Source organism: Hemiscyllium ocellatum, chromosome 43 (assembly GCF_020745735.1).
Source record: "Hemiscyllium ocellatum isolate sHemOce1 chromosome 43, sHemOce1.pat.X.cur, whole genome shotgun sequence".
NCBI classification, from domain to species: Eukaryota; Metazoa; Chordata; class Chondrichthyes; order Orectolobiformes; family Hemiscylliidae; genus Hemiscyllium; species Hemiscyllium ocellatum.
The window spans coordinates 5,249,584-5,267,322 of record NC_083443.1 but is presented as its reverse complement, the minus strand read 5'-3'; the positions used below and the strand labels follow the sequence as shown (position 1 = coordinate 5,267,322).

At 42.6% G+C, this 17,739-nt stretch overlaps 1 protein-coding gene across 1 annotated transcript in view; it reads left to right on the top strand.

The window, feature by feature from the left end:
• The window catches only part of bms1 (BMS1 ribosome biogenesis factor), a 120,297-nt gene extending 109,062 nt beyond the window's left edge, over positions 1 to 11,235 (top strand). The window contains exon 23 of the mRNA XM_060854027.1: positions 10,725 to 11,235. Coding sequence (XP_060710010.1) covers positions 10,725 to 10,949 — 225 coding nt within the window. The 3' untranslated portion in view covers positions 10,950 to 11,235. The remainder of the gene's footprint in view (positions 1 to 10,724) is intronic.
• Positions 11,236 to 17,739: the final 6,504 nt, after the last annotated feature.

The following is a 17,739-nucleotide window of genomic DNA, read 5'->3' as shown; positions in this document are numbered from 1 at the left end:
ACCATTTGAATGCCCTTAAAGTTGGTGAATCTACTCCTGTTGCAGGCAGTGCATTCCATGCCCCTACTACTCTGAGTGAGGAAACCACATCTGTCCTGTATCTATTACCTCTCAATTTAAAGCTATGTCCCCGAGTGATAACCATCGCCATCCTAGGTAAAAGGCTCTTGCTGTCCAACCTATCGAACCCTCTGATTATCTTATATTTTGCAACTAAGTCACCTCTCAACCTTCTCTCTAATGAAAAAAGCCTCATGTCCCTCATCCTTTCCTCGTAAGATCTTCGCTCCATACCAGGCAACATCCTAGTAAATCTCTTCTGAACCCTTTCCAAAGCTTCCACATCCTTCCTATAATGAGATGACAAGAACTGTACACAATATTCCAAAAGCGGCCGCACCAGACTTTTGAACAGCTGCAGCATGATCTCATGGTTCCGAAACTCAGTGCTTTTAGAGTCATTGAGTCATATACAGCATGGAAACAGACCTTTCAGTCCAATCCGTCCGTACTGACCAGATATCCCAACTCAATCTAGTCCCACCTGTCAGCACCCAGCCCATTTCCTCCAAACCCTTTCTATTCATATACTCATCCAAATACCTCTTAAATGTTGCAATTGTACCAGCCTCCACTACCACCTCTGGCAGCTCATTCCATACCTGTACCACCCTCTGTGTGAAAACGTTGCCCCATAGTTCTCTTTTATATCTTTCCCCTCTCACCCTAAACCTATGCCCTCTAGTTTTGGAATCCCAAACCCCAGGGAAAAGACTTTGTCTATTTACTCTATCCATGCTCCTCATAATGTTGTAAACCTCTATCAGGTCACCCCCCAGCCTCCGACACTGCAGGGAAAACAGCCTCAACCTCTCCCTGTAGCTGAAATCCTCCAACCCTGACAACAACCTTATAAATCTTTTCTGAACCCTTTTAAGTTTCACAAGATCTTTCCGATAGGAAGGAGACCAGAATTGCACACAACATTCCAACAGTAGCCTAACCAATGTCCTGCACAGCCGCAACATGACCTCCCAACTCCTGTACTCAATACTCTGACCAATAAAGGAAAGCATACCAGACACCTCCTTCACTATCCTTTCTACCTGCGACTCCAATTTCAAGGAGCTATGAACCTGCATTCCAAGGTCTCTTTGATCAGCAACACACCCCAGGACCTTTCCATTAAGTGTATAAGTCCTGCTAAGGTTTGCTTTCCCAAAATGCAGCACCTCGCATTTATCTGAATTAAACTCCGTCTGCCACTTCTCAGCCCATTGGCCCATCTGGTCAAGATCCTGTTGTAATCTGAGGTAACCCTCTTCGCTGTTCACGACGCCTCCAATTTTGGTGTCATCTGCAAGCTTACTAACTGTACCTCTTATGCTTGCATCCAAATCATTTACATAAATGACAAAAAGCAGCGGACCCAGCACCGATCCTTATGGCACTCCACTGGTCACAGACCTCCAATCTGAAAAACAACCCTCCCACCACCACCCTCTGCCTTCTACCTTTGAGCTAATTCTGTATCCAAATGGCTAGTTCTCCCTGTATTCCATGAGATCTAACCTTGCTAATCAGTCTCCCATGGGGAACCTCGTTGAACGCCTTACTGAAGTCCATATAGAACACGTCTACTGCTCTGTCCTCATCAATCCTCTTTGTTACTTCCTCAAAAAACTTTGATATGTCTCAAGTTTGTGAGACATGATTTCCCATGCACAAAGCCATGTTGACTATCCCTTATCAATCCTTGCCTTTCCAAATGCAACAACTTGCCCACCACTGGGCAATAAAAGGTAATGGATTTATGTTCAGGTGCATAAATCCTTGAGGATTGCCACCCAGATTGATAGGGCTGTTAAGATGGTGTGTGGTTTGTTGGAGTTTATTGGTAGGGGGATAGAGTTTCAGAGCCACGGGGTCATGTTTAAGCTGTACAAGACATTGTTAAGGCCACACCTGGAGTATTGCATGCAGTTCTGGTCAACGCATTATGGGAAAGATGTGGAAGTTTCGGAAAAGGTTCAAAGAAGATTTACTAGGATGTTGCCTGGTATGGAAGGAATGTCTTCCAAGGGAGGTCTGATGGACCAGAGGGTGTTTTCATTGTAGCGAAGAAGGTTGAGAGGTGACTTAGTCAAGGTGTATAAGATAATCAGTGGGTTAGATAGGGTGGACTGTGAGAGCCTTTTTCCTCAGATGGTTTAAGTTGAGGGATGATAGATTTAGTACAGATATCAGGGTTAGTAGGGGCGTGGAACGGCCTGCCTGCAACAGTAGTAGACTCTCCAATGTTAAGGGCTTTTAAATGGGCATTGAACGTACGTATGGATAACAATGGAACAGTGTAGGTTAGATGGGCATCAGATTCATTTCACAGGTCGGCGTAACATCAAGGGCTGAAGGGCCTGTACTGCACTGTAATGTTCTATGTAATACACCCTATACCTTCTTAATGACTATATCAACCTGGGTGGCTACTTTCAAGGATCTATATACCTGGACACCAACTTCTCTGCTCATCTACACTACCAAGAATCTTAACCGTTAGCCCAGTATTCTGCATTCCTATTACCTCTTCCAAAGTGAATCGCCTCACACTTTTCCACAGTAAACTCTATTTGCCACCTCTTCGCCCAGCTCTGCAGCTTATCTATGTCTCTCTATAACCTACAACATCCTTCGTCACTATCCACAACTCCACTGACCTTAGTGTCATCCGCAAAATTACTAACCCATCCTTCTATGCCCTCAGCCAGGTCATTTATATAAATGACAAACAACAGTAGACCTAAAACAGATCTTTGCGGTACCCCACTAGTAAGTGAACTCCAGGATGAATATTTCCCATTAAGTACCACCCTCTGTCTTCTTTCAGCTAGCCAATTTCTGATCCAAATCGCTAAATCACCCTCAATCCCATTCCTCCATGTTTAGTGCTATAGCCTACCATGGGGAACCTTCTCAAACACCTTACTGATTCTCAAACACCTTACTGAAATCCATTTACACCACATCAACCACGTTAGTCTCATCCACTTGTTTGGTCATGAGCTCAAAGAACTCATTAAGATTTGTGAGGCACGACCTACCCTTCACAAGACCATGTTGACTATCCCTCATCAACGTATTCCTCTCTAGATCCCTCTCATACACACCCCCATCATGTCCCCCCTCAACATTCTCTGCTTCTAAACACAACAACCCAACCTTAATCAGTCACTCTTCATAGATGAAATACTCCAAAACAGGCAACATCCTGGTGAATCTCCTGCACCGCCCTCCAGTGCAATTGCAATTGCGTGGTGACCAGAACAGTACATCAGCTGTGGTCTAACCAAAATGAGAGAACGAAGAGAGTTTTTATCTCTGGTTTGTTGCCTGTGCCGTGGCTAATGCATGACTACAGGGATGGTGCAGGAGAGTGGGACTCGGATACCTGGATAATTGGGGCTAATTCTGGGGTCGGTAGGACCTCGACAAACTGGATGATCTACATCTGAACCAGAGGGGTACCAGTATCCTGGGGGGGAGATTTGCTAATGCTGTTCAGGAGGGTTTACACTAATTACGCAGGGCAATGGGAACCTAAATTGTAGTTCCAGTGTCAGGTTGAGAGTAGTGAGGTCAGAAATGAGGTTTCAAGGTTGCAAGAGTTCACCAGCAAGCAGGAAGGTTGTTTGAAATATGTTTATTTGGAATAAGGTGGGTGAACTTGCAGGGTGAACCTGGGACTTCAATGTTGTGGCCATTTCAGAGACATGGATAGAGCAGGGACAAGTTGTTTGCAAGTTCCAGGGTTTAGATGTTTCAGTAAGAACAAAGAAGATGGTCAAAGAGGGAGAGGTGTGGCATTGTTAGCCAAGGACAGTGGCAGAAAATATGTTTGAGGACTCGTCTACTGAGGTATTGTGGGCTGAGGTTAGAAACAGGAAAGGAGAGGTCACCTTTTGGGAATTTTCAACAGGCCTCTGAATAGTTCTCAATGTAGAAGAAAGGATAACAAAGATGATTCTGGATAGGAGCAAGAGTACATAGTAGTTGTTATGGGGGATCTTTAACTTTTCAATACTGACTGGAAATACTATAGTTCAAGTACTTTAGATAAGTCAGTTTTTGTCCAATGCATGCAAGATGGGTCAGTTTTTGTCCATGGTAAGATGGTTTCCTGACACAAGATGTAGACAACCCAACAAGGGGGGAGGCCACATTGGATTTCATACTGAGTAATGAGCCTGGCCATGTGTTAGAATTGGAGGTAGGTGGAGCACTTTGGTGATAGTGGCCACAATTCGATTTTGTTTACTTTAGTGATGGAAAGGGATAGATGTATACCGCAGGGCGAGAGTTATAACTGGGGGAAAGGCAATCATAACGCGATTAGGCAAGATTTAGGATGCATAGGATGGGGAAGGAAACTGCAGGGGATGGACACATTTAAAATGTGGAGCTTATTCATTGAACAGCTACTGTGTGTCTTTGATAAGTATCTACCTGTCAGGCAGGGCGGAAGTGGCCAAGTGAGGGAGCCGTGGTTTACTAAACAAGTTGAATCTCTTGTCAAGAGGAAGAAGAAGACTTATTTTAAGCTGACATGTGAAGGCTCAGTTCCGGCGCTTGAGTTACACGTTAGCCAGGGAAGACCTAAAGTAAGAGCTAAGAAGAGCCAGGAGGGGACATGAGAAGTCATTGGCAGATAGGATCAAGGAAAACTCTAAAGCTTTCCAGAGGTATATCAGGAATTAAAGAATGAGTAGAAAAAGATGAGGGCTAATCAGGGATAGTAGTGGGAAGTTGTGTGTGGAATCTAAGGAGATAAAGGAAGCTCTAAATGAATATGTTTTGTCAGTATTCACTCTGGAAAAAGACAACATTATTGAGGAGAGTACTGAAATACAGGCAACCAGACTAGACGGGATTGAAGTTCGCATGGAGGAGGTGTTAGCAATTCTGGAAAGTGTGAAAATAGTTAAGTCCCCTGGGCCGGATCAGATTTAACCTAGGAGGGAACCCAGGGAGGAGATTGCTGAGCCTTTGACTTTTTAATGTTGTCATTGTCTTCAGGAATATTACCAGCAAATGTTATCCCCTTATTCAAAAAGGGACGTAGAGACAATTCTGGTAATTATAGACCAGTGAGCCTTACTTCGGTTGTGGGTAAAGTATTGGAAGAGGTTATAAGAGATAGGATTTATAATTATTGAGAGAGCAATAAGTTGATTAGGGATAATCAATGGTTTTGTGAAGGGTAGGTTGTGCCTCATAAATCTTATTGAGTTCTTTGAGCTCGTGATCACACAGGTGGGTGAGGGTAAAGCAGTTGATGTGGTGTATATGGATTTCAGTGAGGCACTTGATAAGGTTCCCCACAATAGGCTATAGCACTAAATGTGGAGGAATGGGATTGAGGGTGATTTAGCGGTTTGGATCAAAAATTAGCTAGCTGAAAGAAGACTGTGTGGTGGTTGATGGGAAATGGTCATTCTGGAATTCAGTTATTAATGGTGTGCCGCAAGGATCTGTTTTGGGGCTGCTGCTGTTTGTCATTTATATAAATGGCCTAGATGAGGGCATAGAAGGATGGGTTCGTAATTTTGCAGATGACACTAAGGTCAGTGAAGTTGTGGATAGTGCTGAAGGATGTTGTAGATTATAGAGAGACATAGATAAGCTGCAGAGCTGGGCTGAGAGGTGGAAAATGGAGTTTAATGTGGAAAAGTGTGAAGTGATGCACTTTGGAAGGAGCAACAGGAATAAAGAGTGTTGGGCTAATTGTAAGATTCTTGGCAGTGCAGTTAAGCAGAGAGATCTTGGTGTCCATGTACATAGATCGCTGAAAGTTGCCACCCACATCGATAGGTTGTTAAGAATGCATACGGTATGTTAGCTTTTATTAGTAGAGGGATTGAGTTTCGGAACCATAAGGTCATGCTGCAGCTTTACAAACCTCTGGTGCAGTTGCATTTGGAATATTGCGTACAATTCTGGTCACTGCATTATCGGAAGGATGTGGAAGCTTTGGAAAGGGTACAGAGGAGATTTACTAGGATGTTCCCTTGTATGGAGGGAAGGTCTTATAAGGAAAGGCTGAAGAACAGTTGAGGCTGTTTTCATTAGAGAGAAGAAGGTTGACAGGTGACTTAATTGAGACATAGGATAATCAGAGGGTTAGATAGGATGGACAGTTTTTCCTTGGATGATGATGGCTAGCACAAAGGGACATGGTATTAAATTGAGGGGTGATAGATATAGGCCAGATGTCAGAGGTAGTTTCTTTACTCAGGGAGTAATAGAAGCATGGAATGCACTGCCTGCAACTGTAGTAGACTCGCCAACTTTAAGGTCATTGGATAAACATTTGGACGAAAATGGAATAGTGTAGGATGGATAGGCTTCAATTGGTTCCGCAGGTCAATGTCACATCGAGGGCTGAAGTGCCTGTACTGCGCTGTAATGTTCTGTGTTCTGTAAAACTCCAACATGACGTCCTTGCTATTATAATCTATGCCTCGACTGATAAGGCAATATGCCGCCTTAACCACTATTGACCTGTTCTGCCACTTTCTGAAATCTCTGGATAACAGTTTGTTCCTCTGCTGCCATTTATTGTGTACTCTTCTGGCCTCGTTACATCTTCCAAAATGCATCACCAAAACACTTGGCAGAATTTAATTGCATCTAATTTGTTTAGAATTTTGTATCCAACTTGCTGAGATAGCCTGGGTCTTGTGTGTTTTTCAAGTGACTTGCACAGTTTATTCATGAACGATTAACTTTTGAGGTAGCACAGGGTTTTTTTTCATGGGAACAAAAGAGAAAATAGTATCCAGGAGACACTGAAGCAACTTGGTCATGGAAAGTTCAAGAAATAGGTACAAAGATAGATCTTTGACCCCTCAAGTCTGCTCTGCCATTGAATATATTGAAGACCTCCAACTTGGTTAGTCTCCTGACTATCTTCATTTCCTTTTGATTCTCTTAGTATCTGAAAGTTGACTTCTGTCTTAAATAGCATATGGCATCCACAGCTCTGTAGGATAGGTAATTTCAAAGATTCAGAAACCTTTTGAGTGAAGAGATTTCTCTTCAGCTTTGTGCTAAATAATTGCCCCCTTACCTTGGTCCACCACTGAATGTGGGTGGAAGTAATGTTTTTGCTTCTGTCTGTAGACAATCTTTTAAAAGATGCAATAATCATGGGGCAAATTGGCTTTTTTAAGAATGTTGTGGGTTGTTTGCTTTAAAATGTTGCTGATTGTTTTTGCATGTTATAGATTGTCTCAGCTATATGGTTGAATTTGTCACAACTCTCCTCATATTTTGTGAGCTTTCAGAGCAGGTTTTTGGGTATGAAGTGGTCAGATGCCTCATTAAGCTGGGCAGCATTTATTACCCTTCTCTAGTTGCCCTTGCCTAATGTATTAGAATTAGAATTCCTTCAGTGTGGAAACAGACCCTTTGGCCTGTTTCACCGACCCTCTGAAGAGCAACCCACCCAGACCTATTCCCCTATTACTTTACAGTTCCTCCTGACCCACACACCCCTGAACAATATGGGCAATTTAGTAAATCACCTAGCCTGCACATCGATTGGACTGTGGAGGGGGAAAGCCAGAGCACCCGGACACAGGGAGAATGTGCAAACTCCAGACAGACAGTTGCCCGAGGAATTGAATCCGGGTCCCAGGCACTGCAAGGCTGCAGTGCTAACCACTGAACCAACGTGCCACCCCTACAACTGAGTGGATTGCTAGACTATTTCAGAGGCCAGTTAAAAGTTGCATGTAGGTCAGACCTGATAAGAATGGCAGTTTCCTTTCCTAAAGGTCAGATGGGCTTTAACAACAATCCGCTTTCGAAGGCAGGAGGAACTGAGAGAACAGGGAGCATTGGGTCAGTTAACCTGACAACAGCAGGTCATAATTAGATTTGGTAGAGTCCCATTAGACTTTTAATTCCAGATTTTTAAAAATTGAATTTAAATTCCATCATCTACTGTGGTGAAATTCGAACCTTGTTCCCTAGAACATTATTTGGATTACTAGTCATAGAGTCAGCAGCATTGGAAACCAACCCTTCAGTCCAAATCATAGGATATTGAAGAAGGCGTTTGGTATGCTTTCCTTTATTGATCAGAATATTGAGTACATGATTTGGGAGGTCATATTGCGGCTGTACAAGACATCGGTTAGGCTACTGTTGGAATATTGCGTGCAATTCTGGTTCCTTCCTATCAGAAAGATGTCATGAAACTTGAAAGAGTTCGGAAAAGATTTACAAGGATGTTGCCAGGGTTGGAAGATTTGAGTTATAGCTGGGACTGTTTTCCCTGGAGCATCGGAGGCTGAGGGGTGACCTTAGAGAGGTTTATAAAATCATGCGGGGCATGGATAGGATAAATAGACAAAGTCTTTTCCCTGGGGTGGGGTAAGTCCAGAACTAGAGAGCAAGATTTATTGAGGTGGGGAGGATATAAAAGAGACCTAAGGGGCAACTTTTTCACATAGACGTTGGTACGTGTATGGAATGACCTGCCAGAGGAAGTGGTGGAGGCTAGTATAATTGCAACATTTAAAAGACATCTGGATGGGCATATGAATAGGAAGGGTTTGGAAGGATATGGGCCAGGTGCTGGCAGGTGGGACTAGATTGAGTTGGAATATCTGGTCGGCATGGACAGATTGGACCGAAGGGTCTGTTTCCCTGCTGTGCATCTCTATGACTCATCCGCGATGACCAGACATCCCAATTTGGCCAAATCCCGTTTGCCAGCATTTGGCTCATATTCCTCATGACCCTTCCTAATCAAATACCCATCCAAATGCCTTTTAAATCTTGTAATTGTACCTGCCTCAACCAGTTTCTCTGGCAGCTCGTTCCATGCATGCACCATACTCTATGTGAAAAAGATACCCCTCAAGTTCTTTTTAAATCTTTCCCCTGCCCTAGGAAAAAGACCTTGGCTATTCACCCTATCCACGTCCCTTGTGATCTTATAAAGATGTCTAAACTCACCCGTCAGCCTCCAACGCTCCGAGGGGAGAAACCCTAGCCTATTCAGTCTGTCCCTATAACTCAAACCCTTCAGTCCTTATAAATCTCTTCTGCACCTTCTCAAATTCAACATCTTTCCTATAGAAGTGCAACCAGAATTGTGCACTGTATTCCAAAACTGGCTTCGCCACTATGTGACAATATCACCAGGTATTGCCTCCTAATTGCTTGCTGTATCTGCAAGTTTACTTGACGATTCAGGTACAAGAACACAATTTGAGGGCCATAATTTCCAATCTCATCATTTTTCTGTTTTTCTCATCAAAGTGGACAGCTCCATATTTCTACACTCCGTTAACTGGTCTATCCTTTTGTAACCATTTGGGCACTTCCTCATCTCTTGTGTTACTGCTTCACTCTGTGTTGTCAGCACACTTGGATAATTTACAATCAGCTTCTTCATCTAGATCATTGGTAGAGATCTGAAAATTATCCATTTAATCTGCTCTGTTTGTCCATTTACTAATCCTTGTTGCTAATGATTTTCCCTGATACCCATGAACCTTTCATGTCTCTTATGCTTTCTGAAAATCCAAATGCCCCACTTTGCTGGTTCCTCCTTCACGTTAAAAGCCTAAAACAATTGATTTCTTTAAAACATTGCCCTCTCATAAATCTGTTTTGACTGCTGTTGTCAGGCTTATGACCTAATGTTCCCTGTTTTCTCAGTTTCCCCTCTCTTTGAAAGGGGAATTGTATTTTCTACCTGCTAAACTTCATGGATTGTTCTGGTTCCAGAGAATCTTGGATGATCAATAGCATCTAGTATGTCTATCCTCTCAAACTTTAGGAGGAAGGCAGTCAGATCCAGGGGATTTATTCATTTTTAAAATAATTAAAGGAACATCACTGATGAAATTACTGTGGTCATGAGAGTTAGGACCAGGAGTAGGCTCTGCGATCGTGACTAATCTGATTGTAACCTCAACTCCACGTTCCTTACTGCCCCTTTCATCCCTTTTGCTCAAGGATTTATCCACCTCCGCTGTAAGAGTTACAAAGACTAATATTACTTTTCTTTTTAAGATACTTTCACCAGACTTCAAGCTATTTCTGGAATTCATGTCAATGTCTCCTGCTGTGAGAACAGATAATTCTAACGAGTAATTCATGCTTGTTTTATTAGCCTGTTATGTTTTGATTACTTATTGAAGCTTTTGCTAAGTGGTTTTCTGTCATCCTTTTGCTATCACACTCTTGGTCATCCTTTTCTGAAATATTAAAAAATCTGCCAATCCTCAGGTTTACAGCTCATTTTGGAAACAATATATGCCTCTTCCCTAAAACAAGAGGCATATTGGACACAGCACATTAACGCTTTCTTTCTCCACAGATGCTGCCAGATGTGCTGAATTTTTCCAGCAATTTCTGCTTTTATAAGCTTCTTCCATTAATGTAATACTACTCTTAATTTTGCTTTATAGCTATCGTGTTTTTATTTTAATTTCTGAAGGGAATATAGGTTTGTTGTGAATTATGAAATATTTCTTTATTTCTGATGTTTGCCATTACTTAAGATCAAACGTTTTGATCTGGTTTCCCAATCTACTTCAACCTACACGCTCAGTTCATTGTAATCGTCCACTTTCTCTGTTTTGATCGCAAAGTTGATGTGAGAAGTTACTAGGATTTGTATGTCTAACAATGAATGTTTTTGTCCTTAGATCTCAGCCCTGCTCACTGCTCTGAGCACAGTGAATGCTTACAAAGTGCAGAAAGAACGTAAAAAGGAACGCCAGCAGCACAAAGAGTTTCTTGCAGAGAAACACAAACAGGAAGAGGCTAAGGTTAAAAGGCAGAAAGAAGCTCGCAAGAAGATCCATCGTATATTGGGTCAGAAGGAGAAGCGCAGAATGAAATCCAGCCTGAAAGGACAGAAAGAAGCCTGATGGATAAAACTTTACAGTTTGCATTGGAAGGACAGTTGGCCATGAAGAGTTGGGGGTTGAAGAGGATTGTCAAAATATACTTCAGGCCATTATTCACATGTATAAATTTTAAATTGCATATTTTTAGAACTGTAGTTTATTTGACTGCAGACAACTTGGCCTTCATTCAGAATTTGATCCAGAAAGGCTAAAATACAATGTGATAAACATTTGTTCAAAGTTAAATACTCCGTGCTCTGTGATGCACAGTGTATTGATGAATATAGTAAAATTTCTCATAATGTAATGTGTGATTGATGCCTTATTTTTAAATGTTCTGATCTTAAATATGGTTTGCGGAATTGGTATCAGACAGGACCTCGAACTGAGAGTAATATTTGTTGTAGGAACATCAAGTTGGTTAAAGGAGAAGACAGTGAGAAAGTGCATAATTTGCTCCTGGTTTTTTTGGGAGCATAATTGATCACCACAGAGTTACCTTTGTAAAGGTTGCTGTATTAAGATTGTTTAACACCCAAAATGTGACCAGCAATAGTCTTCTGGCCCATTATGTGGCTGCATTGGATTCCTGTTGTTGCAAATGGGTTTAATTTCTTTAGTAATGCAAGGTAGCTAATTCTGCTACCATCTGAAACCAACCCATCACCACATGTTTTTATTAAGGATGTCAAGGCAACATGGTGGCTCAGTGGTTAACGTGGCTGCCTCACAATGCCAGGGACTCTGGTTCAATTCCACCCTTGGGCGACTGTCTGTGTAGAGTTTTCACATTCTCCCCATGTCTGCATGGGTTTCCTCTGTGTGCTGTAGTTTTCTCCCACAGTCCAGGTAAGGATTGTGCAGGGATGTGCAGACTAGATGGATTAGCCATGGGAAATACAGGGTTACAGGTCTGGTGGGTCTGGGTGAAATGCTATTTGGATGGTCAGTGTTGACTTGACGGGCTGAATGGCCTACTTGTAGGGATTCTATGATGAGGCCAAGAGTAGAAATTTTTTAAAAACCTCATAAAGACTTTGGAATCCAGTGAGTACAGGTCTAACCTGCTGAACCACTTGTGAGAAAATCCCCCCCCATATCAGGAATCCACAAAGTGCTTTATCAAGAATGAGGGCCTCAAACCCTCCTTGTTGCAGATTTCTGATGTCTTCCTCTATTTAAATATATTTACATATTTGGCTTCTCTATTCTTCCTGCCAAAGTAACAACCTCACATTTCCCTGCACTAAATTTCAATTTTCCCCACTCATATACATCTAGCAGTATGTAAACTGTTATCCTCAGTACTTGCCTTTTCACCTATTTTTGTTTCATCTGCAAAATTTGCAACAATATACTCACTTCCCTCATTCAATTAGTGTGTTGAAAATGTGTTGCTGGTTAAAGCACAGCAGGTCAGGCAGCATCCAAGGAATAGGAAATTCGACGTTTCGGGCATAAGCCCTTCATCAAGGGCTTATGCCCGAAACGTCGAATTTCCTATTCCTTGGATGCTGCCTGACCTGCTGTGCTTTAACCAGCAACACATTTTCAACTCCCTCATTCAATTCTTGAGTAATGATTCTAAATAATTTTGTTCCCAGCACTGAATTCTGTAAAACTCTACCAGTTAGTGATTGTCATTCTGAAACAGCTACCCCCACTCACCACCAATCCTAAATCTCTTACTTTTATTAGTTAGCCAATCCTTTATCCATGCTAAGATATGTCTCTGTACATAAGAGCAAGGAGCAGGAGTAGATAATTAAGTCTCTCAAGCTTGTTCCATCATGTAATGTGATCATGGTTGACCTCATTTGTCCTGCCCAAGCTCCCTAACCCTTCAACCACGACTAATTAAAGATGTCTGTCTCCTCCTCAAATTTATTCATTGTCCCAGCATCCACCATACACTAGGACAGTGAAATCCACAGATTCACAATCCTTTGAGAGAAGAAACTTCTCTGTTTTAAACCTTTCACCCTTTATCCTCAAAACTTCCTTTCTCCATCTACTTTGTCATTCCCTTTTAAGCATCTTTTACGCCTCCATTTGACCTCTCATTCTTCCAGAACATAGGCCTAAACTGCCCAATCTCTTCATAAGGCAAATCTGTTATCTTTGGAATCTATCTAGTGAACCTAGAGAACAAGAACGAAGAGAACAGCCTCCAGTGAAATTATATCCCTTCTCAAATGAGGGGACCAAAACTGTACTCATTGTTCCTGATGAGGTCTCATCAATGCTTTGTATAGTTTGCAGCAAGGTACTTCTGTACTTTTATAGTTTTCCTTCAGTAATAAATGTTAAATTTCAGTTTTCCTTATATGCTGTACCTTCTTTGACCCCTTCTCAAGGGCAATAAAGTTTGGCCAGCCAGTGACATCCACACCCCACAAACTGAATAAATAAAAAAAAGCTGCACACTAGTTTTCTGTGATTCGTGCAGGAGAAATCCAGATCCCTGTGCACAAAAGCACTGTGAAATTCCTTTCCATTTGGTGGGCTGGTGTGCACTCAAAGGGCTGAATAGCCTGCTTCCACACTAAAGATTCTATGATTCTATCCATATTCAACCTTGTCTGCCAAATTTTGGCCCATTCACCAAACCTATCCACATCCACTTCAATTTCTTATTTCTTTCATTGCAACTTTTCAGTTATTATCAGTTGCAAATTTGGTGATAGTACATTTTAACACTGCATTAATATCGATTGTAAATAATTGGGACCCAAGGATAAAAGCCTGTAGCACCCCAGCACTTATAACTTGTCCTCCAGAAAAAGACTAGATTCTGCTTTCTATTGGTTAGCCAATCCCTATCCAAGCTAATAAATTACCCTTAATCTCATGTGATTGTACCTTGGATTGTACCTTTTGTGTGGCAATCTGTCCAGGGTTATAACACCCGTAAATAAAGTGCCAGAACTGAACATATTGCTCAAAATGTGGTCATAGATTCATACAGCTTGGAAATAAACCCTTGGTCTGACTCATCTATACCAACCAAATTTCCCAAACTAAATTAGTCCCACTTGATTGCTTTTGATCCATAAACCCTCATCTACCTATCCAAATGACTTTTAAATGTTGTGACTGTACCTGGATCTACCACTTCCTCTGGCAGTTCATTCCACACATGAACCACCCTCTGTGTGAAGAAGTTGTCCCTCAGGTCTCTTTTAAATCGTTCTCATCTTAAAAGTATGTCCTCTAGTTTTGAAGTTCCCTCACCCTAGGGAAAAAGGCCTTTATTCACCTTATCTCTGCCCCTCATGATATTATAAACCTCAACCAGGTCGTCCCTCAACCTTCTACAGTCCAGTGGAAAACCCTCCAGACCAGTAACATTCTGGTAAATCTTTTCCAAACTGATCACTTCCTTGGTTTTATACTCTTCAGCTTCTATTTCTAAATCTAAGGACCCAGTAAGCCACCTAAACATTTGTTTCAACTTACCTGGCCACCTGCAGTGAATTACGCACTCAAACTTTGAATCATAGAATGCTTACAGTGTGCAAACAAGCCATTTGGCCTAACAGGTCCACAGCAACCCTCCAAAGAGTTGGATCCATTCCCCTACCCTATTACTGTAGATTTCCCATGACTAATGCACACACCTACACATCCCTGAACACTATGGGGCAATTTAGCATGGCTAGTTCACCTAACCTGCACATCTTTGGACTGTGGGAGGAAACCCACATAGACATGTGGAGAGTCCACGTAGACAGTTGCCCAAGGCTGGAATTGACCCCGGGTCCCTAGCACTGTGAAGCAGCATGCTAACCACTGAGCATCGTGCTGCCCAGCTTCCTCTGTTTGAGGGGTCTCTGTTTTTGTACTCCCTTCAAAGTTGTACCATTGATCCTTTATTATCCCTCTATTTTTTCCTACCTACATTATATTTCTCTGCAAAGAAATTTGCCCATCGGCTAACTTGTCAATGTCACGCTGAACAACATATTGTTCAGCATCATTCTCAAAATTCACTATTCTCCCTAGCTTAGTATCATCTGCAAAATTAAAGATTTTGTCCTCAACCCCCATTTCCAAATCATTTACGAAACAGAAAATGCACGGGTCCCAACATGGATCTCTAGGGAACACCACGTTCAATTTGTCTCTATTTTGAGAAATGCTCATGTATACCTTTTTCCGATTTTCTTGCTAACTGCTAATTCATGCTGCCAGACTCATCAATCCAAAATGTTTCTAATTTGTAATTAATCTGGATGCCTTCTGTAGGTCCAAATCTGCAACATTCATAGAATATTAACAACTTTGTGAATCAGCAGCCTCCATTACAGCAGCAGGAGTTGAGAGAGCGCAAGCCAGGAGGGAGCCGGGAAGGTAAATTGTAATATTAAATACTTGCCTCGTGAATCAGTGGAGCAAAGGCTGAACAGGAGTGGAAGTGGACATGGGGACTGCTGGGAAAGTGAACTAATATAATCGGGCAGCGGTTAAAGCCGAAAAACTGCAAATGTTCCCACCCGTTGTTGTCTTTTAACCAAATACAGCTGTGTGGAGGATTGGTTAGATAAGGTTTTTTATAATCTCTTGACAATTGAGAACAGAGGGGATGGAAGCTAGGGCAGTTGCATGCTTCTGTTGCAGGATGTGGGAGTTAAAGGTCACCATTAGTGTCTCTTCTGACTTCACCTGCGAGAAGTGCTGCAGCTCCTCACAGACTGTGTTAGGGAACTGGAGCTGGCACTGGCTAAACTTCAGATCATTCGGGAGGCTGAGGAGGTGAGAAAGAGGAGGTATAGGGAAGTAGTCACATTGAAGTTACAGGATAAAGGTGGCTGGGTAACCATCAGGGGAGGGAAAGGGGATATGCAGTCAGTGCAGGGATTCCTTGCGGATGTTCCCCTCAATAATAAGTATATCATTTTGGATACTGTTGAGTGGTGGGACCTGCCAGGGGAACACCTCAGTGGCTAGGTCTCCAGCAGTGACCCTGGCTCTGTGGCTCAGAAAGGAAGGGGGAGAGTAGGAGAGCGATAGTGATAGGCAAATCAGTGGTTAGAAGAACAGATGGGAGATCCCGTGGTCGCGAATGAGACTCCCTGGTAGGCTGTTGCCTCTCGGGTGCCAAGGTCAGGGATGTCTTAGATTGAATCTACAGGATTCTTGAGGGGGAGGGGGAACAGCCAAAAGTCATGGTACCAATGACATAGTTAGGAAAACAGAGGGGGCCCTCAAAAGTGAACGTAGGGAGTTAGGTTGAAAGCTAAAATGTAGGACGAGCAGGATTGCTACCGGTACCACAGGCTAGTGAGGCTAGGAAGAGAGAGCTCGTGCAGCTGAACATATGGCTACAGGCCTGATGTAGGAGGGAGGGCTTCAGACATGTGAATCATTGTGGTACTTTCTAGGGAAGGTGGGACCTGTACAAGGAGGTTGGGTTGTACCTGGACTGGAGGGGCATCAATATCCTGGGCAGAAAATTTGCTAGAGCTATTTAAACTAGTTTGGCAGGGGCTGGGAACTGGAGCTACAGATCTGAGGGTGGGGTGCTGGTGAACAAGTAGATACAGCATACAGAGAGTCTGTGAGGATGGATAGTTGACCGGGCAAAATTGCAGTCAGTGTGATGGGTTGAAGTGTGCCTATTTTAACACAAGAAGTATTCAGAATAAGGGTGATGAACTTCGAGCATGGATCAGTACTTGAGCTAAGATGTGGCCATTATGGAGACTTGGATATTATGGGCAGGAATGTTTGTTGGATGTTCTGGGGTTTAGATGTTTCAAAATGAATAGGGAGATGGGTAAAAGAGATGGGGGAGTGGCATTGCTCATCAAGAATAATATCACAGCTATGGAAAAGGTCGTTGAGGAGGGTTTGTCGACTGAGTCAAGGGTGGAAGTCAGAAACAGGAAAGGAGCAGTCACTTCGTTGGGAGTTTTCTAACAGACCCTGAAATAATGACACTGAGGAGTGGACTGGGTGGTAGAGTTTGGAAAGATGCAGAAGTAACAGAGTTGTTGTCATGGGTACTTCAACTTCCCTAATATTGATTGGAACCTCCTTAGTGTAAATAGTTTGGATGGAGCAGAATTTGTCAGGTGTATCCAGGAAAGATTACTGACTCAATATGTAGAAAGGTTGACACAGGGAAGGCCATATTGGGTTTGGTGCTTGGCAAAGAACCAGGTCAGATGTCAGATGTCAGATCTCAGTGGGAGAGCATTTCTGTGATAGGATCACAACTGCCTGACTACTTCTATAGTCATGGAGAGGGATATGGAAGGTATGGGAAGTATTTAATTGGGTGACGGGGAATTACAATGCTATTAGGCTGGAATTGTTGAGCATTATTTGGGAGCAGATATTCTGAGGGCAGCGCACAATATAATTGTGGAGGTTGTTTAGGGAGGACATGCTGAGTGTGCTGGATAGGTTTGTCCCACTGAGGGAAGGAAGGGATAGTGAGATGAAGGAGCCTTGGATGACAAGTGATGTGGAACATCTAGTCAAGAGGAAGAAGGACGTTACTTAAGGTTGAGGAGGCAAGGATCAGACAGGGCTCTAGAGGGTTACAAGGTAGCCAGGAAGGAACTGAAGAATGGACTTAAGGAGAGGTAGAAGGGGGTATGAAACGTTTTGGCATGTAGGATTAAGGAAAACCCCAAGGTGTTCTACACTGATGTGAGGAACAAGAGAAAGGCCCTACTCTCACTCTGGCCAATCAGGAATAACGGAAGGAACTTGTGCCTGAAGTTAGAGGAGGTTGGGAAGTCCTTAATAGACAATAGGTGCAGGAGTAGGCTATTCTGCATTACCATTCAATATGATCATG